Source organism: Rattus norvegicus, chromosome 8 (genome assembly GCF_036323735.1).
Source record: "Rattus norvegicus strain BN/NHsdMcwi chromosome 8, GRCr8, whole genome shotgun sequence".
NCBI classification, from domain to species: domain Eukaryota; kingdom Metazoa; phylum Chordata; class Mammalia; order Rodentia; family Muridae; genus Rattus; species Rattus norvegicus.
The window spans coordinates 78,806,134-78,825,312 of NC_086026.1; the positions used below are offsets into that span (position 1 = coordinate 78,806,134).

The 19,179-nt window shown below is 44.5% G+C and overlaps 1 protein-coding gene across 5 annotated transcripts in view; it reads left to right on the forward strand.

The window, feature by feature from the left end:
* The window catches only part of Rora (RAR-related orphan receptor A), a 733,021-nt gene that overhangs the window by 623,424 nt on the left and 90,418 nt on the right, over positions 1–19,179 (forward strand). The window contains exon 1 of one of the 5 annotated variants that reach the window (XM_063265166.1): positions 10,026–10,251. In XM_063265166.1, coding sequence (XP_063121236.1) covers positions 10,224–10,251 — 28 coding nt within the window. In that variant the 5' untranslated portion in view covers positions 10,026–10,223. 5 annotated transcript variants of the gene reach the window in all.

The following is a 19,179-nucleotide window of genomic DNA, read 5'->3' on the forward strand; positions in this document are numbered from 1 at the left end:
ATTACTAATTTCTACATTGTTGTGTTTGGAAGCTTTTAGAAGTGCCGCCATTGGTGTTTATAATTTTAAATTTCCTTAGGATTGCATGCACCATCCTGTTATTTAGAGTTGTAGGTTCCAAAATGAAAAAAAAAAAAAAAGGAAAAACTCCCCCTCAAGAGTTAATTTGTAGCAAGTGTTCCTTAAATATACAAATGGCAACGTTGTTTCCAAACAAGGTAATTACAACTGTGCACAGAATGTTTCTTCATTAGTAGCAATTAAATAATTTACTAAATTGTGCAATAATTCATGACGACACATGCTAACCCTGCTCAATTACAGGAGCTGTTGATAGAAGAATTCCGTGCACCCGTGCCTAGATGGAATAAGAATGGTAATTTTTGATTCCTGGACAAGCCAGTTTACGACTATAAAGTTGCTAAGTAGTGCTGGATGCAGGAAACACATGATAAATCATTTGAGCATCGTGGCGTAGTGAGTAACCACCATAGAGTCCATATTGTAGTTTGCCTAAATTCTAGTCTTGTATCCTAGGACATGTCGCTCCATTTCTCTGCTCTCTACTTCCCTTATCTCTAAAAGGAGCATTAGAGAAAAAAAAAGGAAGAAAGGAAGGAAGGAAGGAAGGAAGGAAGGAAGGAAGGAAGAAAGAAAGAAAGAAAGAAAGAAAGAAAGAAAGAAAGAAAGAGAGAAAGAAAAGAAGAAACAGAATGTAGCTTGATGAAAAGAATTTTGAAAGAAAAATTCGTGTCTGCTACACAGGAAATCCCAGGAAATGGTCAGCCAGCAGGAGAGGAAATGGAAACAACAGTGGTGGAATTGAATCTTCATCCAAAGTTATTCTGACAGGCTGTGGGGATGGCTCAGTCTTGAGTTATAATCCCAGCTCCAGGGAGAGAGTTGGAGCCAGGAAGATCCTTGGAGCTCACTGGCCAGCCAGGCTAGCTGATTGTGAGCTCCAATTCTGTAAAAGACCCTGGCTCTAAAAGCAAGGTGGAAAGCAATAGAAAAAGACACCTAACATCATCAACCTCTAGCCTGCTTGTATGCATATACTCTAGCATGCACTCTAGCATGTGTACATATATATATACACATACACACATACACGTACATACACACACATACACACACATACATGCACACATATACAGAGAGAGAGAGAGAGAGAGAGAGAGAGAGAGAGAGAGATTTCAATTCCATAAAATTATCTTAGGAGAGAGGTTGGGGTGGGGGGGGACACAAGATTGTGTTCATACACCAGATACCACACTCTGATGTGACTAGATCACCTAATTTAATTATATTTCTCTTACATAGGAACAATTTTTAATTCAAAAGGAGGCCAATGATTATCTTTTAGTATGAATTAAACATAGAAGACTAACATTTTTATTAAGACAAAAATACCCACTGGATTCTGTCCTGGTTCTAGTGCCCAGGGCACACATACACTGCCCCACACTTAGGCATAAATACTAGATGGGCATCTGGGAATGAGAAGAGGCTGCAGGTAGAGCCCGTGTGGTATGAATCCCAGGCTGTAAGGCAGGAGGGGGGCTCAGATATGAGCATCCAAACCACTATTGACATGCGGCACAACTGTCTGAAATGTCAATAGATACAAAATGAGGATTTCATAATGCAGAATAATTGATTCCTCTGCTTGACTGAACAGGAGCATATTTTCTCCATGAGAGCAAAATAATGACAGCATTCTCTCCTGGAAACTTCCTCACTTCAGGACTTGAATTTCCCAGCAAAGCCCATGTGACTCTGTGGTCTCGATCATGCATGACGAAAATAGGGAAAACGGTCTGAAATTGCTTATCTTTTCTCCTTTATTTTGTATTTATATATGACCATAGCTTTTTAAAAAAATAAGATACAGCCTTTCTACCAAGTGTGTATATTAATAGGACTGTCTGTTACAATTTTCGGAGCTGAAGTGGATGAGATACAAAAATTGAGTAACATTCAATTTATCTTATTCATCCTCAAATGCTCTGCTGAGCTTTAGAGATGTAACACACTGCTTTCTATTTTACTCTTCCTCCGTGTGCCATGATGCTGGGCTCACTGGCTCTCTGGTTTTTACTAAGTATAATTTAGCTTTATGACTACCAAACCAACCGTTAATCTTTGCAAAAAAGAGTACAAAACAGCCAAGGTAAGAAGACATCTGTTTTCTTGAGCATGTTTTCTTTCTTATGCCCTGATTTCCCCTCCCCCATTCAGTTCGATTTTTATTTTTGTGTCTCTTGGTTTTTAATAGGGTGTTATGTTGCCCAGGATGGTCTTGACCTCACAGTTTAGCCAAGGATAGCCTTGAATTCCAGATCCTCCAGCTTCCACTTCCTGGGTGCTGGAATTGGTATGTGTGCCTCTGTGTCCAGCTGGATGTCTGTACTATCGAGAATTCGGTGCGAAGACAAGAGATGGAGCTCTGGGTCCACCTTTTAGCCTTTCTGTCCACATTGACTATGTATAATTTACGCTGCTGTGAACCATTAGCACTGTATGCTCGCTCCTTTGCCTTTTCTGTATACCGTTACCAGCATTCCGGAGCCCTTGCATTCTGATTTCTACTAAGATTTGAACTGGATTTCAAGGTCTAACCTAGATGGACCCTTCTTCAGGAAGCCCTTCTCAAAAAATTTAGCTCTGTACACATTAACCTCTCTGTTTTATTTTCCTTAGATTTTATTCTATTTGTTTTTATTTGATGTGGATCTCTGTGTGTGCCTGATTGGCTGTATGTGTCTTGTGTGCGTGCAGTTCCCTTGGAGGCCAGGAGAGGGCGTCACCTCTCTTAGAACTAGAGATACAGGCGGTTATGAACCACCCACCCACTGTGTGTGAGTTGGGAAAAGAACCAGAGAACTCTACAAGACCAACAAGTACGCTTAACCACTCCACCATTTTCCGGCCTCCATCTCTCTCACTCTTAACTCACATGGCCCTTGATCTCCAGAACACTTGGAATAAGCCTCACATTACATTACAGCACCACATTCATCTGGATTTGAATTTGGACTGGACCACCAACTCCTCACAGGATATTATAAAATCCAGATCTTTTTCCTTCCCTCTCTAGGTCCTAGCATAGACAGGCAAAGAAATTTTTTACTGGTTACCCATTATGTGGTAGCTTGCTCTCTCATAGAAAAAGAAGGGTGAAATTCTTGCCTGACCACAGTCCTCTTAGACCAAGTAATAGCTAATTCTAAATAATTTTTGTGTCCCTTACTACCTACGTAGCAATTACTTAATGTACACTTGATGTTTGCGTGCATGTGTGCATGTTTGTGTGCTTAGGTATACAAACACATGTGGATATGTCCATGTGAAATCCAGAAGGTGAAGTAGCGTGTCTTCCTCCATTGTCTTCCATTTTGTTTTTCTGAGGTAAAGTCTTGCACTGACCCTGGAGCATGCCAGTTCAGTTAACTGACTAGCCTACAAGCTCCTGCTTCTGCCTCCATGGTGCTAGAACTACATGTTGCTTCACCCAGCTTTTTCACGGATGCTGGGAATCTGAACTCAGGTCTTCATGCTTGCATGGTAAGCACTATACCACATCATCCCCAATAAATACTTACTTTACATAAAGCATGGCTTCTACCTTTCCAATCTCTGTTCAACAAATTCTTACTGAGGATCAGTGTTTTGAGTTACTATGGGCTCTGTATTTGTGAAAATGCAGGGATTAGCTCTTTTCAGTGGCACTCCCTAGGCATTTGGCTGCATCAAGATGAAGCTAACCATCTCCTTCCCAGCCACCAGCTGTCAGAAACTCAATGATGTAGATGACGAACCTGGACTTGATACTTTCTATTGGAAACACATGACCACAGATGTAGCTGCTGATGCTGGGTAAAGAGTTGAAAGTCTGTGTGGTCTTCTCAGTGATGGGGCAAACAAGGTTTTCCCATGAAGCAAGGTGTCTTGACCCATGGCAGAGTGTGCCTACTGTTTCTTCTTATAGACCAGGGAGAACTGGAGAGAGGAAGCTTGAGTCTGTTCAGGGTGCATTGTGATGCCAGTCTGAGTGTTCTCAACTGGTTATGGTCAAAACAAGGAAATAAAAGGAAGAGGAGGAGGAGGAGGAGGAGGAGGAGCAGGAGGAGGAGGACCAAGAGGAGGAGGAGGAGAAGGAAGAGGAGGAAGAAAAGGAAGAAGAAGTAGAAGAGGAGGAAGAGAAGTATATTGTCACTGATAGATAACGCCCACCAATATATCCTCAGAAAGCCCTTAAGCAAAGAATATAAGAAGCCTGTAAAAATTCACCCAAGATTCAGTGTCCTGTTACATCCTGCAACACAATTATCAATGCTTTGCTCTGAAGAAACAATGCACTAAGAAACATCAGGAGGAGGCTACTGAATATGCTAATGTTTTTAGCCAAGAGAGTAATGAAAGCCAAAGAAAATGCCAGGAGCAGATTGCCAAGAGACATGGGCTGGCCCCCCTGAGAGCCTCCACTTCTAAGAGTCCAATTGGAAGTATGTCTTTAAGAGTAACAAATAAATGACCAGACCTCTACTAACTACAGGAATTAGAAGAGTAGAGGCTGATGGTTCTGTCCCTAAGTGCTGTGACACTAACCTTTCTTTATATAATTTAAGTTAATCCTCCTCGTGACCCTGTAGTATTCTACTGTCCTTCCCTCACATGTGATGAAAGAAAGGTTTGCTCAAGATCACTCAACTGGAGAGTGGGATGAAGGCTGGTTTTGAGCCCAGCTTCTCCATCGAATGCCAAAGCTTGTTCTGCCATGGGACAGAACTGAGGAAGTGAAGCAGGCTGCTCAGAGAAGTGAATAGAAAAACTGCAACACAGAGAAAGGGGTGACAGCGATCTGGAAATACGAATGACTATGATGATAAGGCCCTTCGATGTCTATGTTACTCCCTCAGTCCATGAGGCACAGACATTGGTCCTGGGAAATGAAATGACTTTTCAGAAGTATCAGAGAAAGAGGCTAGGGATGCAAGCAACGTGACGTCCTAGAATCCTTAATTCTAGTTTATCTGTAGTCCCTGTATTAGAGAGACAGAGACAGACAGGGACAGAGAGCCAGAGAGATACATAGAGACAGAGAGACTACATGTGATAATAAAATAAATGAGGGCTACCTAGGGGAAGGACAGGAAATAGCCAGAGGTGGGCAGAGGTGCCAAACCAGAGCGGTGGGAACATTGGACAATTGAGAATAAAGTACAAATTGTGTGTGCAAACTTCCCAACAAAATTCATTACTCTGTATGAAAGGGGAAAAGACAAAGGTTTCATGGTGGCCTGTTCTGCCACCCTTAGAGGTGTAGTGAAGACACCCCTAGGAACCTAATGGAATGCAGGCTTTCTTGTCTCCATCTTGCTTCTCATCGCTGGCCACCTTAGCCTGTGTGTGAGTGGCGAAGCACCTGCTGCCTGCGTAGTCTGGAGTCTGGTCATCTGCGCCTGCCAGTGAACTTCGACCTTTTCCTCATTGTAATGGTTACAAAACACAGGCCAGATCTCCGAGTTTCCTAATAGCCATACGAAATATCTGGCTCCAGAAATCCCAAAGTCCATAAAGTATGGCCTGGCTCCAGCCAAACCACCCACCTGGGTGATCTATTCCATTAAAAGGCACAGGAGTGGTCCGTAACCACCCGTCCACTCATAGTGGCCAAGGGCACCCAGATCCTGGACTCCTGCAGAAAATTTCAGCCTCACACAAGGAAAATGACTGCCTTCGGTAGGGTCTTAGAGACGTCTCCTTGGTAAACTTCTTGAGAGCAAAGCAATCACCTTGTTTTCTTTTGGTTCTGGAATACAATTCAAGGCATAAAATAGATAATCGATAGTTGTGGTCAGTTAACAGAAGTAAATGTGTGTGTGTGTGTGTGTGTGTGTGTGTGTAAAACTAAAGGCATCGTTTGACACCAAAAATACTGTTTATTTCATCAGGTTTCGTGGACGGTATATTTGCATATACTCATGCATATTTAAATGCTCCTCTACTTTGGTCTTAAAATAGTGAGCAAGACAGACAAGCAATGTTAAAATGCTCCCCCTCCTCTTAACACTAATAAACTGGATAAATCAAGGATTCCCTCTCTTACTGGTCTTACCTTTGATTCTGGATCTCTCCAGTATTATTCATAAAATGTTTTTTGTGAGACCCGGAGCCTTCCAGATCAGCAATTTAACAAGACCATGATCTATGTAAGGTGATAGATGCCTTCGCCGTAGCTTCCCTCTGTGTAGTCTTGCTGACCCTGTTGGCCTTTCAGAAGGCAAAGACTGAGCTGAGACAAGGTCATAGAGCTGTGTTAACCTTTGGGTGACTTCTTTCCTGTTCAGTTAAGACAAGATTAACTGAATTATCAAGCTCTAGGAGAGAAGGGGCAAGGGAAAGACAGAACCGAAATGCTCCCAGTTGCATGCATCCCAAAATGTTGAAATCATCTTGTTCTGGGATTTGAGGAGTTAGGATAAACACCTCAATTCACTGGTTTGCTACCCCAAGCTTATGTGCACGCATGGGTGTGATATACCATATGATCAGGCCTCCGTGTGGTACAAATCCCAATCTCCAAAAGCCAAGAATCATTTACTAATTAAAATTGATCCTTGATTCACAGGTGTATGTGAGCCATTCTGATCGCTCTTACCCTGACCCCTCTCATCTCCTTCTTCCCCCCATCTAGCCACTTTCCCTTCCTTTCCCTACTCCTTTCCCATATTCCTGTCTTTTTTGCTCATTTGTGATCATTGGGTTTAGCCAAGGCCATCCATATGGCCTTAAGATCAGTATTACTATTGGAGTTCGGCAGGTTCGCCAGTCAATATACAGTTGAAGACATTGTATATCCTTTTGAGCTCTCTCACACCCATGGCTGACTGTCGAAAAGCCCTGTCTTGAATGGGCCCCTTGCAAGCAATTGTGGCTGCTTCGTGTTCATGTTAATGTTAACTGGTGTCAGGAGAACAGGGACTCCACCGCTCTTCCCACGTTTTACATTCTCTCCTCTCTCATTCCGCAATGTTTCTTGAGCCAGTGATAGGAATGGTTTGTTTAGGCCTTGTACTTTGCTTTTTCAGCATCTTGGGCAGCCATGTGTCTTTAGGTTCATGAACTTGCCCTGTGGAGTGAAGCCCGAATCATCTTCTTGACCTCTAGAAGAGAGACTGACATACTCCAGTCTGTCCACCCTGTAGAGGTGCACCACTATCTGCTCAGGGGTATTCTGGGAAAATCTGGTCTCTAAATTGTGTCTCTACTTTCTACTAAGCGTCAGATCTGGTGTGATCAAGCCAATGGGGACCCCTTATGAGTCTGTGGCCATCTATAAACTCATTTTGACCCCTTTGCTGAGATTAGCCAACACAAACAGGTTTGAGAGTTCATATGTAACATTCCCCCATCTGCAGGAAAGAATTCCCATCCTATGGAATCTCCTTCTTGTAAGCAATATATATATATTTTCTTCTTCAGAGTGCTTGTTTAAAAGGATGCAAAGAATATATTTCTTAAAACCATTTCCCCCATGTTAGGTACTCCACTGCGTTTATTCAATAAAATCTGATTATTCCTACATGCTTATAATGTTTCAACATTATTCTGTGTCTCTACGTGAGGATGTTTTAATTTAGTGTGTGAAATTTTATTAAGGATTGTATTTGTGGCTCCAATTTGATTTTCTTCAAGGAAGGTATGTGGCCTTTCATTCCTGGCTGGTTTGTTTGGTCAAAGACTCATAATTCCATGGGAAATATATTCTATCATCTACTTAAAAATAAACCCTCTCATTTTTTATTTTCAAAAGTTTCATAAAAGCTGTTCCTATGGAGTACAGTTATCTCCCCTAAGTTAAAGGCTGATGATATGTAACAGAGGCACGTATTACGAATAGCACCTAGCCACCCAGGAAGGTTATGACTTAACATCTGAATTCTGATGCTCATTAGTTGTAGGACGTGAGAGCAATGCACTTCCAAAGGGCAAGGTCAGGATTACATTATCCTGGAAATGTCTTTGCTGAATAAATGTGTAAATATTTCAAATAAGTATGAAGAGATTTTTATTTCTATTGAGGACTTCTCTACAGGAGGGAAGATCACCCTTCTTGTTATTATTGGAGTCTGTGTCACAGCGCATGCCCTTCCTCCTTCCCGATTTCATTTGAAATGGCCTGGAAATAACTGATTACTTTAGATGTAAGACTCTTTACCTTGGAGTCAGATGTCTGGTGGGCAGGCTGGAGCTAATGGATTTGGTTATTTTCAAAGCATTCTTATCTGCAGCAAGATTCTGTTTGGAAGTGAATCCTCAGCTGTATATCAACATGCACTTGCATTGCACAGAACACATGAACACGGGCTCTGTGATTGTGTTTCTCCTTCTTTAACAATACAAAGGAAAGAAAAGAAAATGCACCCAGAACCCATCATTAAGCTAGTTTGGTGGCACTCTTCTTTTTACATTATTAGCACAAGGGAAACCCAGAACCAAATTTGAAGAATGGGGCGTTGCCTCATTGGGAGATGGCGTTGCATCATGGGAACATGGTGTGATTTAATTTCATAATTGTAAACATTACAGTGGGTATGGCTGATTTCCTTTGTAACCCTTGTCCACTTCACTATGGCTGGACAGCTGAGTTAACATGGGTAGGTCCTGGCTTCAGATTCTTATCCTGTCTCTTCTTATTTTTGTGGGTGTATTTCAAAAAATTCTGAAGGAAAAAAAAAGCCTACTTGGGGATGAATGTGTCTGAAATCAAACATTTTTGTAAGGCCATAGCTTGACTAAAAGACGACGAAGGTTTCTGACCATTCCAGTCCCAGCACTGTGTAAATGTTTGGAAAACAATGTGTTTTTTTTTTTTTTTTTTTTTTTTTTTTTGTTCCTTGAAAATGGGGTTGGGAGGAAGGAGAAAGGACAGATCTGAATCTTTGTTACAGGACTAGATGTCTGCATGTATTCTAAATTACAGCCACAATACAGGGTCAAGGCTAGCTTGGTTATATGGAAAGAGAAATACTAGAATCCTTCCTGTTTGATCATCGGAGGGTGAGGGCTGTCTCAGAACAGCACTAGGTAAGCAAGCTTGGCTTAGTAGATTTTTTTTTTCTGTTATGCGCAATACTGTAGGCATGCTTGCCAACGTTTTAAGTAAAGCGGACGCTTGGTAAGTAGTCTTGAAATTCAGCATAAAGAGATTCATCTGGGGACAAAAATAAAACCGTGGTTTACGTAAATGCAGTAAAAAGTTTCAAACATTGGAGAGAATTAAACCTGGGTCGTAAGGTGAATGGTACGGCTAACGGTGTTGTTTGTTGTTTCTTCTGTTTAAAATGCTATGTCTTCTCTTTGAGACTAGAAAAATAGCGTCCTTTCCGTTTGTAGATGGGTTTTCTGGAGAGAGTTCTAGATAGGATGAGCCTGGGGACTAGTGGCTCAAATTGTCTGGCACCTGGAGCTCATTTAGCTGGCAGACACGGTTTACCAGTCTTCCACATACAGGCGGTATTGAATGCGGCATGCTGCTGCGGGAGTGGGCAGCCCGAAACCAGGACCTTGGATGCTGTGAGCTGGGTGAGTCCTGAAAGTCTTAAGCGGGAGCTTTCTCCTCCCCAAAACTGGTGTCAGTTCAGGGCCCGGGGGCTGGGATGCCATGGGACCCGAGGGAGATTGCAGCTTCCTCAGACCAAAAGCTACTTTGGTGCTAACCATCTGATGCTTTTGTCACCGAGAAGGGTTCTGGGACTGAGCTGACAGTGGCATCGGGTGCTTAGCTGAAGTGGCGGGGGAAGGGCATGTGGAAAGTGATCAGAGGCATGGCAGAGAGCTTCCGTGCCGCCACAGGTGACCGGTTAGTAAGGAGGTGGCGAGGGACTTTGGTGCGGGGGCCCTGGGAGCGCAGGGGGGCAGTACTGTGTCGGGGTGGGCCGCTCGCGGTCACCTGCCCGCGGGGGCGGAGCGCGGCGCCCAGGCGCACCCGCCTCCCGCCTCTCGCTCCCGCCCCGGAGGAAGCGGAGGGGCGCGGTGTAAACAGAGCGGCGGCCGTGATGTCAGCCGGTCACATGGAGCCTCTTATGGCTCGGGATGGCTCTCGGCGGGCGGGCAGCTGCGGCAGCTGCTGCTGTGGCTCGGGCGGCGGCGGCAAGAGGGGGCTCCGGGGTCGGACGGTCGGCTCTCCCTGCGCTCTCCGCACCGCGGCGTAAAGGATGTATTTTGTGATCGCAGCGATGAAAGGTGAGCTCCGGGTGGCCCGCGGAGACTCGAGTGGACTGACGGCTCCGGGGGGCGGGGAGGAGGGCGCGCAGGGGGAGGGGTGGGCGCGCCTGCCCGAGCTCACGTACAGCCCAGGGGCAGCCACTGGAACCCAACGGGGCCCCCGGGGCCACGGCAGAGTAGCCACTAGAGCCCGGAGGAGGGTTTGGCCTGCCTCGGGTCGGTGGAGCTAGACTCACGGGCCCGATCGCCCCTCTGGCGTCTCCTTAGCCGCTGTCACTCGTCTGGGTGCGCCTGACACCCAGCGGGGCTCCCCCAAAGAAAGTTTGCCGAGAGTCGCAGCTCTTGGAACGCATAGGGAGGATCTGGCAACTGGGAGGAAGCTGGGGACGTCCACACTGGGTCCCCAGGGCCCGCACCCCGGGACAACTCTGGCCTATGTGGGGGGAGGAGCAGCGGCCAGGCCGAGCCCTGAATGCGAACGCTAGTGGTGTCATCCCCAGGACTGGTTAGCGTTCCAGGCCTGGCGTCCGAGCTCCGTACGGCCACCCCACCCTCTGCAGCTCGGAGCGCCTGAGCGCCCGAGTGGCCAGCGGGTTAGGAAAGTGTGGCAACTCAGCGCTGTGTCCCTCGGACGCCGCCACTTCCGAAAGCGCGCGGGCCGGAGTCAACCCCGCACCCCGAAGGTGCCAAGACGCCCTCGGCTACTGCCCGGGTCGCAGCGCGCTCCTGCTAGACACTTAGGTTTGTGCATGGATATAGAGAGAAGATAGAATCAGCCCATGGGATTTAAGAGGAGAAGCCGAGGTTAGACCGCGGCGAAGGCCTATGGGCACAGGTTAGCCGCCATCAAGCCTCCGCACCCCGGGCCTCCTCCCTGATCTGTTGTATTGAGCTGGGGGGAGTAAGGAGGAAAGTGGTTTGCTGGGACAGGACGGCTGGCTTCAGTTGTCCTAGGCAGGAAGAAGCCCAGGCAAGTCAGGGAAGTTTGTGATGGAGACAAAGTTTGGAGGTGCGCAGGAAGTTGCTTGTGCCGCAGGGAGAAATCGAAACAGGCGCCTCGACCTTTGCAGATGGCCCTGGAAAGACTCAGCCCGCAGCACTCTGCGCGATCGTGCGCCTGCTGGGTCCTCCCGGCGGATAATCTGCCCAAGCAATGTGCAGGCCCCGTCGCCCGGCTTGGGGATTTAAAGCTCCATCTGTCTGTGGCACAGTGACCGCTCCTCTCAGAGGCAGCAATTGTGAGCACCCTGAAGGTCTTGCCGGGGTTTTGCCCTCCAGCGCGGCCGCCCGGTGCTCTTTAAACGTTTGCTAGGTTTAGGATTATTTTGTCGTTGCAATCCAGGATGAAGGACACCCGTACCGTATCTACGCCGGCTTTTCTTTCAGATCACCGTGTTTTTCACTAGAGATTGGGTGGCATCTTTTATTAATTATTAACAAGTCGAAGCATTCAGGACGCTGAGATGAGCTGGCTGCGTGCGATGAAATCTCTCTGTAGGATGCGCCCACAGCAGATTCAGTGCCTTTCCCCTACCACTTGCGGGAAGTGAGGTTGAATCACTTTTATAATATGTGACTGGTATAACACGAGAGGGAAGAGCTTCGCGTGGTCTTAAGTGTGTGAAAGTATTGGAGAAGGAAAGGTGTTGAGGTTTCTTGTTATGTAAAAGAAATAGCTTTCCCCTCCCCAAAAGAGAATCATGGTAATTCTTTTCATTAAACCTGTTAAGTGAAAACTAAAGGCAGAAGCCGCGAAGTCAGTTGTAATTCGTTCCTTCACCTCCTTAAATTAAAAAAAAAATACATAGAATTTGCTGTTCGGGAAGTATTCCTTGGTCCTCATCCATTCTGTGTTGATAGGGAGGAAGGTGAGAAGCCGAGAGGGACTTCTTTTTAATTGCCTTTTTTTCTCCTGCTGAACAGTAAACCTCATATATTAAGGAACTGTCTTTTGATGATATTATTTGAGACTGATTTTTTTTTTTTTAGTAAGTTGGCTTTTGGTTTTTGTAGGTTTAGTACCAAGCATAGTTCTAACCAAACTCGCCTTGTGATAAAAAGCCCCGGAGGCCGTCAGTATCCCCCCCCAAACACCCCTGAGACAGACAGACAGACAGACAGACAGACAGACAGACACACACACACACACACACACACACACACACACACACACACACACACACACAACTTCAGAGCTTCCTCTGGCTTCTGTAAAATAATAGATTCCTAGATTGATAGCATTGTCACTGAGAAAGGAAAAAAAAATATGTCTATAAGTCCAACCCATAGTTTTCTCTAAAACCCAAGCTTAGGGTTGTTGGGGGTATATGAATTAGAGTGTTTCTGTCCCAGCATCTTACGTCTTTTGTCTTAATAGGATTGTCTTGCTTTGGTGCAAAATTTAGAAAAATAGTTTGTGGGAAGGCAAGGAATGCCGTAAATGTTTCCATATCAGATTTAAGGGAGGAAAAAAAACTGGCCTGGAATCGTATTAAATACTTCCCTGCTGCCTCTTGGTTTTAATAGTTAAATTGGTTCCATATGCAAGGGTTTACATAATTAGATTCTTCGTGCAAAACAGAAAGGTTCTTCTTCATAGTATAGCCTTCTGGTGTGTAGATTTGCCGGTGAAGAGAGGAGGAGAGAACAAGCCACTATAAAAAGAGAGGCATCTTCTTTGTTGCCCGATTTAATGATGTTTTTTAAACAATCATTAAATCAGGCCTTTTTGAACTCACCAAAGAAGAAAATCCTTTCTCTGTGTTAGTTGTCAAATTAGTTTAGGCTTAAAGTGGTTCGATGCTCAGGAGGCAATAACCTTGAGTTAGAGCAACTCTTCTCTTCAGTATGTTCTGTTTGTTTGCCTGCTTAACAACAGATTCCTACTACCATTTGGATTGCTCCTTGGGCACAGGGAAAGAGTAGGGATGATGTTTATTATGGAGGCAAGGGGCACTTGGTCTGGCCACCACACGGGCCTGTGCTGCTGGCTGGTAACTGAGTGTTGGAAGGCTTGAGCAGGAGCCGTTGGTATTGTATGGCTCTGCAGCCTCTGTGGAAGGGAACTTGGAAGGCTGAAGGCTCAGGTGGGAGCCTCCATCCTGTCCTGGCTTTTTCCCTCCAGTTTGTCACACAGATGCCAAGGCACCTGGAGCCTTTGGAAATGTTCTGTGTATTGGGCTTTGGTGTCACACATAACTTCAACAGTCTGGAACAATTTTGCTTTTGTTTTTACCATGTGAAAATTGGATTCAATTTCTAGTCTCATTTTAAACATCCTTCGTGTGATATCTATCCCCTTACTAGGTAGGGATTTGTGTCCCCTTTAGGGGACCTGTGATGGATTGGTCTGGGAGAAAGTGAAGGCTGACGTTGAAAAGGGAAAACTCAAATGGCTGCTAGCCAAACACCAAGTGTTTTTGTTTGTTTGTTTTTTGTTTGTTTGTTGCAAAGAGGACTGTTCTTTGAAAGACAGAAGGTCCCAGGCCTGAGAGATGCCTTCGCTGGGTACGGGTACCTGCTGCCAAGTCAGAGGACCTGAGTTCTGTCCCTGGAACCCACAGAGTGGAAAGAAAGACTCCCAAGTTGGCCTCTGACCCCCCCCCACGTGTGCCATGGCATGCACATGTTCACATGCATAAAGACATAATAAATAAACATTAAAGATAATTAAAGACAGAAGGTCTGAATTTGGATGGATGTAAAGGGAGCAGTGCTGGTCCGAGGGGTGGTTTTTAAATGCGGTTTTCATAGGCAGCTTCTCAATGCTATGTTTTTTCAATTGTGTCATAGGACATGTGCGACAAAAGTATGTTTCTGTTGGGTGATTTGCCATCAGCCACGCTGAGCGCTCTACTATAAACATTAGCCAGGTAGAAAGCAAAAAACGATAACTACGCAAATTTAGTTATCCCTGGAATTTAAGTCTTGATTCTTTTTTTATGTTCAGTAGCCATATCTGTAAGTAAATTCATAGTTCTCTAGACTTCTTTTCTCCCATCTTCCCTTCCAGCCATGGAGATCAGAATACCAATGGTCAGCAAGGTCAGCAAACAAATCATTGCCAAACATCTGGGGGAGCAGCCATTGGCTTTGCAACTTACTCTGTGATTCCTAGGAAGATAATATTTAAAAAGGGCCGTTTATTAGGACAAAAGTTAACTTTGTGGAGGGGCGGTGGGTGGGTGGATGAATAGGTGAATGGATGGATGGATGGATGGATGGATGGATGGATGGATACATGGATGGATGGATGAATGAGTCTTCCTAAAAACTTCACCATCAATAAAATTCCTTGTATGGGATTTGTTGTCTGGGAATGTAATGGCGGTGTTTGTGCAGGCCTGGGTGTAGCTTGGTTGATAGGGTGTTAACTTCATATGTTCATCTCCTCGTTCCAAAAGGCGCCAAAAGGCACAAGAAAGATGGCCTTTTTGTTTTCTACATACTCACAGCGTTCATTGCAGAAAGATCGAAGCTGCTGTAGTGTGCATGTTTCACATCTGATCGATCAAAACCATAACCTTTAGTCACATTAAGCCATCAGCTACACTCATTTTATATTTTTCTGATTTTAGAGTGAATGTTTAAACATTCACCTGTCACTTCAAGGGTGAACTGATGTGTAATGTTTCCAAGTCCACACGCCGACCCTTTGAGGAAGGACAGATAGAATCTATGCCCCATGTAGCCACTCCCCGAGAATCCTTCCCATGTGTTTTGGCCCTTGAACTGGTGGATGGAGAGATTCACCACCTGAGCTCTCTGTAACCATCAGTATTGTGTGGGTGACATGACAGAACAGGCTTTTCCCATAAACGCTCAGAGTGCTACGCCTGGAGAAGAGGTCTAAATACAAGCTCATTTTAGCTGATGGGCAATATGGGGGGTGGAGGGGAAAGCACTTGAAGTATTTTGTTTCTAGATTTTTATGTTAAGTGAAACTAGGCCCTGTTGGGTTATGAGATAGTATGACTTAACCCTCTGCACTCATGGCTACAGAAAGCCAAGTTGACTCCCGCCAGTACTTTTCTCCATTTCCCGAGCCAATAGGGGCAGGGCATTAACCTGTGTGCACTTCATGTCTCATTCGCACTCCTGTCTGTGTTGTCCGATGATCCCAGGCATTTGAGGTGAAGAAAATGAAGCTACCTGGGCCATAGGCCATAGATAAAGGTTTTCGGCTGACATCTGGTAGAGCCTGGACCAGGCAACTAAGTCTCAGCGTCTTCTTGTCACCCCACGAAGGAAGCTGTAAAAATGCCCTGTATATAACTTTGCCTCTAGTTAGCGTAAATGATAAAGTCTGCCGTTTATATGGGGGAAAAATAGATTCAATTATGTAATGCTTTGCTGAGCCTAATATCTTTAAATTACTCTTTAATAAAATCAATTTGGTACAAATGGGGTTATTCTTATTTGCTTCTCATTGCTCTTCGTGATTTTCATTAAGCCTGCTTGGTATTAAGATCTGGGGGAAAACCAAGCTTGACTTTCCTAGATAATACAGAACAGCATCGTGAAGTGCAGCCGACCTTTGCAAGGAGTCATCGTCATGACAGAATTCAGCCAAATGTTTGCCTGCCTGTCCCATTTATCTTTAGGCAAAGGAGGGTGTTCACGGGGACATCTTTTTATTTTAATATGTTTTACGTGGTCGAATGCCTGTCAGCATGGTTGTGTTGAATAGCCAAGGGGCGTCAGTGCCTACTGTTGAGAAGCTTGGTGTCTTTCCCATCAGCAGAAATAGAAGTTTTCTTGAAGAGCTGCAGAAGCTCACTTCTTGCTGGGTTGGCACTTAACCTCTCCAGGTACTGGATTGAGATGTGCTGTTACTTCAGAGGCTCGGGAAGAAATGAAACTTCGGGTCACTCGGATTAAATGTCCCATCAGCAAGTGGGTGTTCTTCACAACATTCTTGTGACATGGATGCCATGTTAGGCTTGAAACACTTCCTGTTGATGGGGAGCTCCAGAGATAGACTACTCCATGCTGAATTAGAAAACTCATCCCATATCAAGCAGTCATGTCTGCTTAGTTCTTGGGATCTTAGTTCTGAGCCCACCTTCCAGTGCTGTATGGGACACATGTAATTCGTCCCTCAAACTGAAGACTGATATTTAAAAACAAGAAGACACACACACACACACACACACACACACACACACACACACACACACTTCTAAGTAGTTCTGGCATCAGTCTACCTCCCATCTCACTCAAAGTTCACCATTCAGCCATCTTATAACAATCGTGGTCAGTTTCTACCTCAAATGAAAAACACACTTAGTTTGTTTAGAAATGCTTGACATTTTGATGCAAAAAGTGAGGTCCATATACCTAATATGATGTGGCTGACTTGGTGCTTAATTTAGAGGTTAACAAAACAACAACAACAAAAACAACTTTATTTCAAACATATTAAAGTACATAAAGAAGGCTCTATAACTCAACTGGGGATCAATCCTAGTGGTAATCATTGTAATTTGTGGAAGCAGGGTCTTAAGTGTTTGTGGGTACTTTATTTGACTTGTGTTGATTATTTTAACTATCCAGGAAAAAATTTAAAGTCACAAAAATAATTATAGGAACATTACAAGCTCTCATAAGCTTCCCCCCACTTTTGCAAAGCAGTATCACATCTGAGATGAGGCTGCCCTCTAGTGGATACTTGCGCATGACAAGCAATAGCTACGCCAGTACTAATGAAATTCCTGTCAGGCTAGTGGAAGAGGTCAAAGGTTGTGAATATTTTCTCCACGGCTGTGGGACATTCTTCACCAGTTTCCAAAGTGTAATTCACTATCTTAGGCAGTTATTAGAAATGACTTACTAGATAACGAATCTCTAGTGTTTTCTTGGAGGGAAGGGTCATTTTAAAGAAACTTAAACTCTGTTGAAGCTTGTTTATAGCACCCCATTGTCTATACCACATTTGAGAGTCATTTGGTTTGTGAGCATTTAAGACCTGTATAAAAATCCTTGTCTTGTTGTCATAAAAGTTTTGACTTCAATTCTATTCTCTACCCTTGATTTTTCTTAAAAAAAAAAAAAAAGTCAGTGAAATCCAGCATTATTCATTTTCAAGTTAAGACCTTTTCACTGACACGCGCACACACACACACACACACACACACACACACACACACGAGAGAGAGAGAGAGAGAGAGAGAGAGAGAGAGAGAGAGAGAGAATGAGAATGAATATTTAGAACCACTGATGATCTTTTTGGCATCAGAATAATTTTAAATATATACAGAGGGACTATTTAGCTCTTTGGCTTATGAAGACTCGGGTGGTTTAATTCACCCAAGCCTTCAGGTTGTCTAGAAAACGAAGTATGTATGGTGCAGGGTAATTGAGCTTGATAGAGTTTCCGGTTTCATCTACTGGAAACAGGCTAGGGTGCTGCTCAGTTGGGAGAGGGCTTGCCTGACATTTAGAATGCTCTGTACTCAGGCTCCAGTCCTGCATGAAGCAGGCACAGCGGTACACGCCAGTCATCCCAGCCCTCGTGAGGTAGGAGCCGCAACTTAAGGCTATCCTCAGTCAGCTACATAGGAAAGTTGAGCCCAGCCTGTAAAACAAAAGACAGGGTTCAAAAAAAAAAAAAAAAAAAGACAAATGAAACACACGAAAAACACCATATAAACAACAAGGCACATAAAAGCACCCCGCATAGAATCCGAGAAGAGCTCTCATTTGAGTAATAGCCTGGCTCTTCAGTGAGCTTTGAATTCGGCTGGGCTTGATGTATCAACCATGAAACAATCTTACCTCTGCGGAGAAGCCAGAGGCCCCTAAATCCTGAGAATACCGATCTTTCCCACAGAAATACCTTTGGGGAGCCAGGGGGACACATCTCAGAGGTGTAAGGACACAGGGTAGGTTGGGATTTCCGTTGTTTGAAGTCTGGGACCCGGGCTGTGTTAGCAGAGGTAACCAAGATGAAAGATGCTGCTGGGGTTTTAAAGAAGGATGATTCTGCCTTGCTGCTACTCAGTACTCGAAAGCGGCAGCTGGAACTTTTCATGAAAACAAGGCAAAAACAACAACAACAACAACAAAAAGGGATTGGAGTGGGGGGCAGAGAAACTGCTGCTGTTGCCCTTTGATCTTAGAAATAAGGTCGTGGTTAAGAAGTGAGGACTTGTGGTTAGGTTGAGATCAGCTATTGAAGCAAATTGTTTCTTTTTCAAAGGGCACCACCCAGAAGTGGACCCTAGTTCTATTTGTGTTTCTTTCCTTTCCTTTCTTTTCTTTTCTTTTGATTGTCACGGATTGTTATCTCCCTTTCTCACTTCTGATTTCTACAGAACACGGTGCAAACATAAATATTTATTTCAGACAATGCTTCAGCGTTTCCTGTATGCTAGATAGATCATCCTGGTGCGACCTGTATGCTGTTATAGTCAGATTCAAGCTCTTCCTGTCAGTCAGGTGTCTCGGGTGGTGAATCAGCATTTTTTAAAAAAATACCAAGAGGTTGGCAGCCACAGTTAACCAGAGAGGACTGTGCTGAGGGTTTTGGGCTTTCGTGTTTGTAGTTTCTCAGAGGTACGTGCCATTTGAAACCAGAGACCTGACTTGGCGATACACAAAACCATCTGATTCCACAAAATATTAACTGGTTAAGGCCAACTCTTAATTTTTGTGTGAGCATGGTTTGCTTTCAAGTAATCTAAGAGTTAACTATAACATATCTTCGCAAATGATCCTGAGACTGGTTCCCGTACCCTGGAGTAGAGCTCCTAACTGGAGGATTACTGAGTCCCACCTAGAGATGGCCTGATGGAGTCAGTGTTGGGTGGGGTCTGGAGGGCGGATTTAATCAGCATCCTGGGTGTTTCTGATGTAGGCAGGCATCCTTGGGCCTCAATTTGTTACACCCTTCTGTTCTAAGCTGTCAGTGCTGGGGTGCGCAGTGGGCTGCTCTACTCCCTCAGT